The 11492-nt window shown below is 58.2% G+C and overlaps 1 protein-coding gene across 3 annotated transcripts in view; it reads right to left on the bottom strand.

The window, feature by feature from the left end:
- The window catches only part of ARID5A (AT-rich interaction domain 5A), a 12287-nt gene continuing 795 nt past the window's right edge, over positions 1-11492 (bottom strand). The window contains exons 2-7 of one of the 3 annotated variants that reach the window (XM_019659994.1): positions 4982-5097; positions 3363-3483; positions 2974-3026; positions 2486-2583; positions 1999-2158; positions 1-1613 (exon numbers count right to left, since the gene is read on the bottom strand). In XM_019659994.1, coding sequence (XP_019515539.1) covers positions 384-1613; positions 1999-2158; positions 2486-2583; positions 2974-3026; positions 3363-3483; positions 4982-5097 — 1778 coding nt within the window. In that variant the 3' untranslated portion in view covers positions 1-383. Of the gene's footprint in view, positions 1614-1998; positions 2159-2485; positions 2584-2973; positions 3027-3362; positions 3484-4981; positions 5098-11492 lie in introns of those variants that run through there. The other 2 variants (XM_019659996.1, XM_019659995.1) reach the window with 2 other exon arrangements.

Here is an 11492-nt window from a genome sequence, read left to right as displayed (position 1 = left end):
TCAGGGCTGAATGGACTCATACGTTTTATTGGATTTTCCATGGGCACCTAGATGCCTCAAGCTGCTATCCAGCTTCTCAACCCCTCACGCAGTCCCTGGCCTCTGCTCAGGGGACCCCAACTGCCAGCCCTGCCCCCTCTTCTCCCAAGGCCTTCCAACTGGGCCCCAGCCCCCAGGCGCAGGCTGCTACCTTGAGACAAACCCAGTCTTCCCGCTGCCTCCGTGTGTCAGGCTGCCCGCCAGGGTCCATTCCTGTGTCAGGCACAGCCGAGCTCTCCTGTGGAATGTGCTGCGGCCCAGAGGCCCCTGACAGTGCCCCGAACCTCGGGCCACATCAGACCCTCCGCAGCACAGCACAGCACAGCAGTGCTGTAGGCTCCAACCTACAGCTTGGTGTTGAGGTGGAAGAAGCGGGGTGCTGTGTAGGTTGTGGCAGGTGGCACCTGCCATGCAGACGAAGCCGGGCAGAGTCTGTGGCGGAGGGCACTGTCGAAGGATCCTGGGGGGAAGTGCATCAGGCCAGCGGCCATGGGCGAGGGAGCTGTAGTGGCAAGGAAGTGAGCCGGGAAGGCTGGAATAACCAGGGGGCTGAAGGGGAGTGAGGCCTGGCCCTTTAAGGGGTCCGGGGTGCCGGCGAAGTTCAGTGGGCATCGCAGCATGGTGCCTCTGTAGACGTCTGGGAAGTCAGGCCCCAGGGCAGGGCCCAGTAGGCAGGAGACCAAGCCAGGCCCCACGGGCTTGGCCCCACACTCCTTGGTGTCCACCTCCTTGAGAAAGGGAGACACTGCCCGCAGTTTTTTGCCACCAGGGGCAAAGCCCTCTTCCTCCCGGCCACGCTTGCTGAGGCCTGAGCTGCTAGGGAAGGTGGGTAGGGGCATGGGGCTTTCGGCAGGGACCTTGGCCATGGGAGTCACCCAGCAGGCTTTGGGCTTGGGGTAGAGGCTCCCCTTTCTGGAGTTGCCTTTGTGGAATGCAGAGGGGTGGTTTGCGTCCCCATTCCACACCAGCGGCGGCTCTTTGACTGGCAGCCACTCCTCTTGGCCAGGGGCCCCCAAGAACACCCCATCTTTGAGATGAGGGAAGAAGTCCTGGGGGTGCTGGCTGATGGGCTTCAGGACCTTGGTGGGGTAGGCGTGGAAACAGCCAGTGAAGATGGGAGCTGGCGGGTGGGAGCTCGCCTGAGTCTCCTCTCTGAGGCTGTGACCAGGGGCCTGGGATCCCTCCTGAGGGGGCAGCCGGTGCCTGGGGTTCTCGGGCGGCCCTCCTGGGCTGTGGGGACTCTCCGGGAGGCGAGCAGCTGGGGATACCTGGGGCTCCCCATTAGGGCCGCCTGCCCCATGGCGACAGCCCTCCTCCTGGCATTGCAAGGCCTCTGCCTTGCTCACCTGGGCCAGGAGCTTCTTTTTGGCCAGTGGTGACATGATGCCATGTGTCCCTTTGCAGTAGAAGCTAGACAGGAGCTGCTTGTAGGCTTCAGGACAGCCACTGGCACTCACGAAGGGCAGAGAAGACCCGGGTGCTGGGCCCGGCTGCTCCGTGCTGTCCTGGGGGGGCTCCTGTGTTGGGGGCCTTCCCAGGTCTACGACCTCTGTCTTGGCCTTTCCTGGCATCATCTAGAATGAGAAAAGGCCAGGCCTCAGGTCTGGGCATGAGCCGTGCATCCTGACCTGGGGACCTGGTGACAGCAGGGCCCCAGTGGGTACCCAGGAACATCTGCTAGCCCTTCCAGTGCATTTGTGCAAATTTTTCAAAAGGTGTCTCTTCCTCTGAATGGACACAGCCTGGTGTCACGACACAGGGCCTGGAGAATGGGGTGCAGCCTGGCATTTGGACCCCACGTGGGCCCTCATATAGTGGACAACTTGCACAACAGGTTCTGAGTGCTCTGGGCAGGGAGCTCTGTGGCCATGCCATGGTGACGACAGGCGGGGGCAGCTGCGAGCAGCATGGGACAGAGGCCCAGCGCCAGCTGGCGGCCTGGCTGGGGTTGGCATTCACCTGGCCCACTGGCTTCTCCTCCTTGGCCTTCTTCAGCCTCTCAGTGGCCCCATCGTCCCCCCGAGGCTCCTTGGCCATCTTGTATTGCTTCCTAGGCTTGGAGGGGGGCAGCGGCTTGTCATCCTCCCCCTTCAGGTGTCGCACATATGGGAGGACCAGCCTGAGGAGGAGCCCACACATCCACAGGAGGCCAAGGCTGGCAGGCATGGCCACCCCTCCTGCCTCCTCCCTACAACCACAAATATCCCTGTGGAGAGTGGGCACAGACAGGCCACGGCCCAGGCCACACTCTTCCTCACCTTGTCCAGGAGGCCTGCAGCCTTGCCTCCCCGCCAGTGTTTTGGTGGCGATGAGCAAGGCGCTCAGCCGCACCCCGCCACTCATCCCGCCCCACCTCTGTACACTGCTGGTATATTCTCCTGCACCCCACTCCCGGCCCCCGGGAGGTGAGGGCCCAGGTGTCCTGTAACCCCGCGCCCCGCCGCACCTCTCGTAGTGGCGGCGCGTGCACGTGGCTGCGCTGGTGCTGCCGGGGCTGCCCCCGAGCTCATCGTACACGTTCTTCCAGAGGCGGCGGCCAGTCACCTGCAAGGGCACCACGTGAGGGCGCGCCCCCTGGTGGCGGGGTCCCGGCTCGGCCCAGGCTCGGCAGGGATGGCAGTTTTGCAGCTGCTTCTCCAGTGGGGCAGGGGAGGTTGGAAGGGGTTATCTGGCGGCCAGCCAGTTCTCCCTCCCTGGGGCGACCGGACTGCTGCCCAAGCAGCTTTCCCAGCCTGGGTCCGGCAGAACAGATGGGGAAGAGAGGAAAACTTGCTTCGAGCAGCAAAGTACCAGCAGGCAAGGCAGGCCCCTCCCCTTCCTCCTGTCTGGAGGCAAGGACATATCTCTGGGCTCACCCTCTTCCACAGCGTCCCCAGGGACAGTGGGGACATACGGGGAGATGCAGCACAGTGCGGACTCAGGTGCCTTCCTTACCATCTCATAGGCCCCCAGCTTCTCCACTGCCTTGTATATCTTCCACAGGTTAACTGCAAAAGAGAGGGCAGGTCCGTTGTCAGTCTCTGCCGGAGGGCGGTGCAGCCAGCAAGCAGCCTGTTCCCATGGTCTTGTCAGGCAGGCCCAGAACCAGGGCCACTGCGATGGACCGCGGGCTGGGCCCCACGCACCGGCGGCCCAGTGGCTAGTGAGGATGGAAGCCAGCCCCACCCATTGCCAGCCCAGTACCTGAAAGGGGATACCCTTTCTATGTGCAACCCCTGTGGGCCGGCATCAGGGTCACCCAGAGCAGAAGTGCCTGCCCCAATGCCCTGCCTGGTGGGGTCTCCTGCCAGGCCCCCCTCCCTTCCTGCACCCCAGGGACGCACTCTGCTTGAAGCCAAGATGGGGCACCCTCTCGATGGGCGTGTGTCGCTCCTTCATGAACTTGTAGAGGCTGACCAGGAAGGCCTGTTCCTCCTCCCGCTCCCCGCCTGCCTCAGGGGGGTCCTGAGAAAAGAACAGGATGCATTGGGAGCAGCCCCCAGCTGCTGGGTGGCAGGGGGCAGGCGGAGCCACTGGCTGGAGAGGTATGAGACGCATGGCCTCGAACCCCTGGCTCCCACAGGAGGGAGCAGACCCCCAGCACCCAGTCTACTGCTGTGGCCTGCAGTGATTGTCCTGGCATCAGAAAGACACATTTGTCACCTATTAGTGCCCAGGACCCCAGGTCAGGGTCCACAGAGGCCTGGCTCCAGGGACGGCCACAGGAGCCTCCCAACGCCTTCCCCCGGCCTCTCTCTCCAGGCACACTTCACTTCTTTATCTTGTTCTATATCTGTTACGCCTACGTCTCAGCTCCCCTACCAGACTGTGAGTTCCTGGCAGCAGGCTCGGTGTCCCCTGTGGTCAAAGCTGAAGGAATAAAGGTGCTTGGTGCTTCCTGGTGCTGTGGGGCTGCTTGGCCGGGCCTGTGCCCACCGAGCCTTTGCCGTGGCGGCCTGCCTCCCTGCCTCGCCCATCTGAGTGCTGAATTCAGAGAGATGGAGCTGTGCCCTGGGCTCCTGGTACACTTGTCGGACGCACAGGACTTTGGGTTTCTGCTCCCAGAGGAGCAGTTTCTGTGGATGCTATTCATCTGGCTGGTGGTTCAGGGCAGAGGGGGATGGCTGGTCTAGGGCTGAGGGTTCAGAGAACAGACAGCTCCCAGGTCCCGGATGGGAGGCCCCAAACAACAGAAGGATGGAACCATCTGGGCCCAGAACAGCTCAGAGAGCCCTGGGTTCCTCGAATTGTCTACTCAAGTTCCAATGTCAGCTTTTTTTTTTACTTATCCAACCTCTGATAATAAACATGCACGCTCACATGTTACCTACGACACTGTAACATACTGGAGACTGAGGGCTGTGGCCAGCCTCAGAAGTAAAGTGACAACTGCCGCTCTTCACATGAACTTGCACTTCTGTTCCTCTTCTCTGACCTCTATGCAGGCCCTTAAGAACTGTGACCACCCGCGACTACTTTTCCACATGAAGTGGGATTGTGACTCCAGACTGTGCCACCCAAGCAAACAGCCAAAATGAACAGGAGCTGAGGCTGGCCGCTCTGCTGTGTCACCCACGGCTCCTCCTCGGACTGCGCTCAGCGAAAAGGCCTCGTTGGCCTCACCAAGTGACTTTCATGTCCACATCATCAATTTGGACAGAATGGATGTAAATGCAGTTTTGCATCATAGAATAGTGCTTTTATCGGTCTCATCTGATCAGGCTTCTAGGTAATCTTCGTTTGATAAAGGGTTCAGCTATGAAAGCGAAGTCTGACAGCCCAGCCCTGGGGAGGGCAGGCCCTCCTGCCTGGCCAGCTCCCATACCTCCCAGTGCAGGACATAGGACCCGCGCCAGGCCCTTCTCCCGGCGCTGCAGGATGGGGGAGGGAACAAATCTCCCTCCTGAGAGTTTGGGGTATCCAAATTCATCAGGAAAAATCCCCGGGGGGTTGCCCAACTCACCTCCAGCTGGATGGGGCTCTGACTCCTGCTGTCCTCACCATCAGGTTGAGGGGACACGGGTGGGTGTAGGGGGTCACCCCCCTCTGACTGCTTCTTTTTCCCTTTGACAGGAGGTGCTGCGAGGAGGAAGAGGGCGAGAAGAGAGAGGACACATGAGACCGCAGGCAGGGCGAGCATCCCTGCAGAGAGGCGGCAGATCTGAATGGTGTCCTCTGCCCCGGAGGGTGGCCCTATAAACACACATGTGGGCAGCTGCCGGCAGGCTGACCCTCTGCTCTCCCCAGGTCACCCCCACCAGGCCCCGCCTGGTCTTCCTCTGTTCCAGCTGTCTCCCCACATCTCTGAAGGAAACCCTAAACCAGCTTGGGGTCAAGTCAGAGAAGGCTGGAGTTGGGGCCGTGGGACTTGGGGAAATCCTGTCTCCAAAACCTGCCCCACATTCAGGTAAGAAGTCTTCATAGCAGCTCAGCCGAACTGGGAAAGCCACGGAGGTTGCCATGTTTGTGGGCCCCCAAGCACCATGGTGGTGCTTGGACCTTAGCTCCTCCAGGAATAATCAAGAAGAGTGTAAGTTTCTACCTGTGATCCATCTGACCTTTCCCCAAGCATCTGCACGGTCCGCACTGCCCCTTGCTCCCCTTACCTGCAAGGGTCCTGGTGACTCTTCAGGTCCCACCTGACAAGTCGCTTCCTCTGAGCGGCCTTTCCCATCCCCCCACCAAGCACAGTACTCCTGCCTCTCTCTCTAGTCTCTTCATGGCCCTTTGCCATTGCTTGTCGCTCATCTGTCTGCTAAGTGTGAGTGCAGGGAGGAGCCAGGGTCCCCACTTCACCCAGGGCAGCCATGAGCTGATGGGTGCAAAAACACAACACCCCCGCCACTGCCAAAAACACAGCCACAGAAACTGCCTCGGGCCGAGGCAGGCTGGCAGCAGATCCCAGACCAGGAAGCTACGTCTTTTGAGCACCTTTTCTTTCTCCTTTTCATTAATCTAGTACGAACTGCCCCATAGTGCTGGTTCGCTCCAGTTCAGGAAATCCTTACCGCTGGGAACCTGTGAGGTTCCCCCTCCATGCCAGATAGAAAAAGAATCTCCTTAAGGATAATATACCCATGATGCCAGTGGCACCCAGAGCACGTGCTGTTAGAACCTGCTGTCCCCTTCCATAGCTGTTTACATCAGCATCACTGAGCTTGCAGTGACTCGCACTGCATGGGCCTCAGCTCTCTCGTGCATGCATGTTAACGAGGGGAAAACTGAGGCCAGAGAGGTTACATTCTTGCCTCCCTGGGGGACCAGGGTTCAGAACAAGGTCTGACTGACCCCCAGTCCAGTGGCCTGGCCTCACTACCACTGTGGCCACTGTGGTTACCGCCAACATTTGCAAAGTCTGGAGGAAAAGTATAAATACTCCTGGAAGACAAGCCAGTCCTAACGCTTGTCACAGAGGAAGCGGCTCGGCCACCCTATCAGGCTGATTTCTGACTACCCACCAGAGACACGGCCGAGCTCCAAAAATAACTGGGCACTGACAAATGAACCCCCAGACTGATGCTTTTCCTCGGGCGACTCTGCTGTCTTTGCTTCTGTGAAACAGGAGAGAAAGCCCTGGAGTCCTCTGCTAACTGTCCGAGAAGTCCTGAAGTCTTCTGGGTCATGGGGGCACCTGGTGCCACCAGCTGTTCTTCTCCTCCTGCTGTCACATCCCTTCTCCCTTCTTTCCTGCTGGCTCAAGTCCCCAGCATCGAAGGACTCTCTCCGTCTGTTCTGTGGCCTGGGCTTCTCACTGCAGCCCTCCTGCAAACTGGCTACGTAACCCTGGCAAGTCGCTGCCCTTGGGTCTCACAGAAATAGGTGCTTGGACCAGGGTCTATTAGAATCATGTGGGGAGCATTTTAAAGACACTGATGACTGTCTCCCCACCCCACCTCAGTTGGAGCCAAGGGGCATCTGGGATTGAAGGCAGCCAGGTTGAAAGCCCCCAAGCCAGAGGACTGCGAGTCCCTTCTGCTCGGTCCTAGAGCTGGTGTGCTCTGCTCGGGCCACACTCAGGGAGATCTCCTGGAGTCAAGCGCTCTGGTTACCTGGAAAGGAGGTCACCAATCTGAGCTGTTTAACCCCAGAAAGCGCTTGCTGAGAACCACAAAGGGACACCCTCTCTTTACCTCTGTGTCCAGCTGAGTCCCCACATGAACTTGGCTTCCATTCTCTCCTGACCAGGGCCAGTGTGCTGTGTGTCCTGGCCGGGCCTTCTGGGCCCCACTGCCACAGCCTTAGGTGACAGAGGGGTTGGAGGCTCCTGGCCCCTCTTCTCCAGGGTGCCCTCAGTCCTGGCCAGCTGCCCTAATCTCTCCCTTCCCCATTCATTTATAGATCAGAGTTCTAGGGAAATAAATCTGCATTTGGAAAAAGGGTTCTGCCACGAAAAATAAGTTGGAAACCACCTGCCGTGGTGATGCTCGAGCCTTCCGGCCTGCCCAGCTCCCACAGAGGGCCTAAGAGAGTGGGGGTTGGGCCCCTCTCCTGACTCTGCAGGGGAGGGGAGAGGCTTGTGGACCAGCCTTTCCAGCTTCCCAGTCACATCTGGCTCACAGAGGCAGGACAAACCCACCTGCCCTTGGGTGACTCTGCCATGAGCCACTACGTCACTGTCTTGCTCCAAGTGCATACAGATCCCCTCTGAGCACAAAGCCCAGATGCCCTATTGTAATGGAGGAGGTAGATTCAATTATAAAAACCTCTGCTCTCCAAAGGAATGTCATTCAGACATTACTTTTTCTATCCAGAAAGCAGCAATGATAATAATGGCAATTGCTGTTTCATTGTTTACTTGGACTACATCTGGACTCTATAAGGTATAAGGACCTAACCAACACCCCCTACACACACTGGTTAGGTGGTTCCAGTATTGATTGAGTGACCCCTCCCCCCAAAATTTGAAATGCTACTTTTCCCCCAATCTAAAGGCTTTTAAGGAGGACATCTGTGACGGGTTTGGACTTTTGCTTGTGTTCCATTCATGTGGAATGCTGGGCTTGTGCACACTGCTGTAATTTTTGTGGCTTTGTAAAACAGCTTACTCTCCAGAGGGCATGTCCCCATCATTACTCTTCTGTTCAATCTGAATGTTAGGATAAGTTTGTCATGTTCCCTTAAAAAAAACAAAAAAACACTGGGGTTTCAATTGAATTGCATTTACATCTAGAAGTTACTTTGAAGAGAAGTAACACCTTTCTATCTTCCTTTCCAGGACTACATGTCTGCACGACTCGGGTGTCCCTTTGTGGTCCGCAGCCAATCCCCACAGGCCCCGGGTTCTTCCTGTGGTGCCTATTCCTCGTATTTCATGCAGCGAGATAACGTGAGAAAAGCCTTGCTAACCATGGTAGGCCTTGGCTCCACCGCCCCTGACATGCCCTCACTTCACAGCCCCTGAGAAGACACAGGAAGGCTGGTGGCTGGGCCAGATGAACCCTGGCCCTTGTGGCCCAGTCCCTCCTGGGCAGTGAGTGGCATGGCGGGTGCTGGGTGGGGGACTGCTCAAGGCCATTCTTGTGTTAGGAATCGGATTTCTGTTCAACTTCATGGCATGTCCAAGTCAAGCTTAGTCCCAGACCCTACAACCAGAGCCGTGAAGAGGTTAGTTTCAGTCCCTAACTCCAAAAGGGGGTGCTCCCTGATGCCTACTCGTCCTGCGGCCGTCCCCTTGTCCCCTTTCCATACTATGCACGCTACCAACTCAAGTCACTGCCCTGGCAGGCCTTGGATGAGGCATTCTTGCACTCAGTCTCACCGAATCTGCACAGCCACCCAGTGGGTATAATTTTCTCTTTTAATAGATACACTGTGTGAGGCTCTGAGAGGCTCAGTAACTTGCCTGAGGTCACACAGTTTACTAGTGGCACAGCTGGGATTCAGAACCAGAGCAGCCGGACTGTCCCAGGACACAGAATCCTATGGTCTAGAGGTTCTCTTTACGGGAGCAGGGAGACTCAGGTTCCTTATCTGTGCTCAGGGGTGCAAAGCTGCCAGCGTCCCCCAGAGGGTCTGCAACCTCCCATCACATCAATCCCGTGAACCTGCTAACAAGAGCCTGCCCAGCCAGATGACAGGCTGAAATTAGGAGCAATGGGGTGAGGGCTCTGAGGCCAGGTCACGTTCCCTTAAAGTCAGTCACTGCTTCTGCACCTTGATGTCCCCACCTGTAAGGTGGCTGTGCTAAACTCCATGAGCCCAACATGCTGAGCAGAACCAAGTGAGAAATGAGGCTTCCCCCACAAACCACAGCCGTGTGTGTGTGTGTGTATGTGTGTATGTGTGTAGGGGTGTGAGTGTGTGTGACTATGTGTGTGTGACACTATGTGAGTGTGAGGATGTGAGTGTGAGTGTGTGACTATGAGTACGAGAGTATGTTTGTGTGAGTGTGAGTATATGTGCAAGTGTAAGTATGTTGTGAGAGACTGTGTATGGTGTGAGCGTGACTGTGAGTGTGAGAGTGTGTGTGTGTGGACAGTTGGTGAGGGCTGAGGTCCGCCTGTCCTGATCGCTGCCCCATGTCCCACTGCCCAGAGCAGTGTACGGCAGGAGCAATGCTCCATAAACATTTGCCCCGCTTGATCTTAGACATTCCTGATGCCCAGAAAAGGGCTTTGGGCTGTGACTAGTTCAAGGCTACTCGGCTGGTCAGCCAGTCAGTGACCCAGTGCCAAGCTGCACCACATCTCTTTCTCTCTGCCCGCCCCGCCCCATTCACTCTTGGTGTGATGAGAAGGAAGTGACACTTCCTTTCATGAAAAGTCACCCACTAGGAGCACTGTGTCAATTGCGACAATAATGGTAACAGCAGCCTCAATCACAACCAGCAGCCAGCCCCACCCCCTCGCCTGAGGTGGTGCTTGGCTTAAGTTGCTCTTAACTTCAGCTGGAGCCCAAACAAAGGCAGCCTTTGAAGCAGACTGTGGCCCAGGAGCAGCTGCCCGGTGTGGAGCCTGCTATGGTGGGAGGTTCTGGGGCGGATACACTCCAGCCAGCACTGAGGACAGATGAGCTGGACATGGAACCCCCGAAGGCTTAGGGTGCAATTCCTGCCACAGCCCTGCCTCGGTGTCTCAGCTTGGGGGTGGGAGGACAGGGTCTGTGAGCAGCTGGGACCAGGATGACAGCCTGACAGAGTACACAAAGGTAGGGTATGAGGCACCCAATGTGAGACCGCCGACTCTCAGGCCTCACTGGGACTCTAGTCCTTCTCAGGGGCTCTGGTATGTCCAAAGACACCCTACTCCAGGATGGGGCTGCATCCCCACACCCCTCCGCGCCAGGTCTGGGTGACATCTGATGATAACAAATAGCAGCTCCAGCCGCCTCCTGTTTCCTGCGCCCCCAGTAACTATGCTTCGTGTTCCCATTGCACCTGGAGAAGCCATGCTCAGGGGCTTGTTCAAGCCCCGCCCAACATTAGAAGCACAGCCTTACCCTTGCAGGGGCACTCCAGGGCCTCTGCACCTTCCACCCTCCTCCCAGAGCCCTCCAAGGTGGTTGTCCAGGGCGCCAGCTAGTGGTACCTGGGTAGGAGGGAGTGTGGGCCATCCCAGCCAGTTTCCTACCGAGACACAGGAGACAGGGATGGTAGAGGGGCGGGGTCTGGGAGGCCTACCGTCCCTCTCGTTGGACCCTGGTGGTCTCCAGGCCTCAGTTGCTCAGGCTGTAAGTCAAAGGAAGGGCTGACTCTCTGAGACCTTTCTACCTGTGTCACTCCCAAGTTTTCAGGACTAACGGGTCCCTGGGCTCGTATGGACTCTGGAACTCCTTTCGGGCCGACCTTCTAGCCGCCACCTCCCAACCCTCCCTTGCTCTGCAGGAGCAGATACCTCGACGCCCCCAACAGTGGTGCTCGGGAGGAGCAAGGAGTGCTGGTTATCCTCCCCTCGGCCTGGGGACCCTCCTCGCCTGCTCATGACCCCGCAAAGGGACGCTGGATGGCCCGACGGGGCGGCGCCCCTGGACGCTGCAGAGGGACCGCGAAGGGCGCTCGCCGCCCGCGCTTATCCTCCCCCATCACTCCCGGGCGCCTTTCCCTCGAGACCCCAGGGGGGAAGAGGAAAGACGAGAGGATAGGAGAGCGGAGGGCGGGGACCCCTTGCTGCCGCGGGGCAGAGGAGAGTGGGCAAGAGACACGAGGAGGGGACCGGGAAGAAAAGGTGAAAGGCGAGAGGAAAGAGAATGAGAAGAGTGGACGAGAAGCGGGTGAGCGCCGAGAACCAGCACGACCCCGGTGGAAAGAGGAACCGGCGATTCTTCAAAGTGCGCCTAGCAAGTTCTTCAAAACCCGCGCAGCGTCACTTTCAGGAAACAGCGGGCGCTGTAGGGAGCGCGCCCCGGACCGGCGTCTCTTCCCGGCGGCGCAGCGGGTTCTGAGAACCCGGGGCAGATGAGGGCGGGGGCAGATAGAGGCGGGGGTCAGACGTGGGTGGAGGGCTGATAGGGGACAGTTGGGGACGGGGACAAAAGGG

This window comes from Hipposideros armiger, unplaced genomic scaffold (assembly GCF_001890085.2).
Source record: "Hipposideros armiger isolate ML-2016 unplaced genomic scaffold, ASM189008v1 scaffold_310, whole genome shotgun sequence".
NCBI classification, from domain to species: Eukaryota; Metazoa; Chordata; class Mammalia; order Chiroptera; family Hipposideridae; genus Hipposideros; species Hipposideros armiger.
Note: the sequence above shows the minus strand (reverse complement) of the source record. Positions and strands in the feature narration are given on the sequence as shown.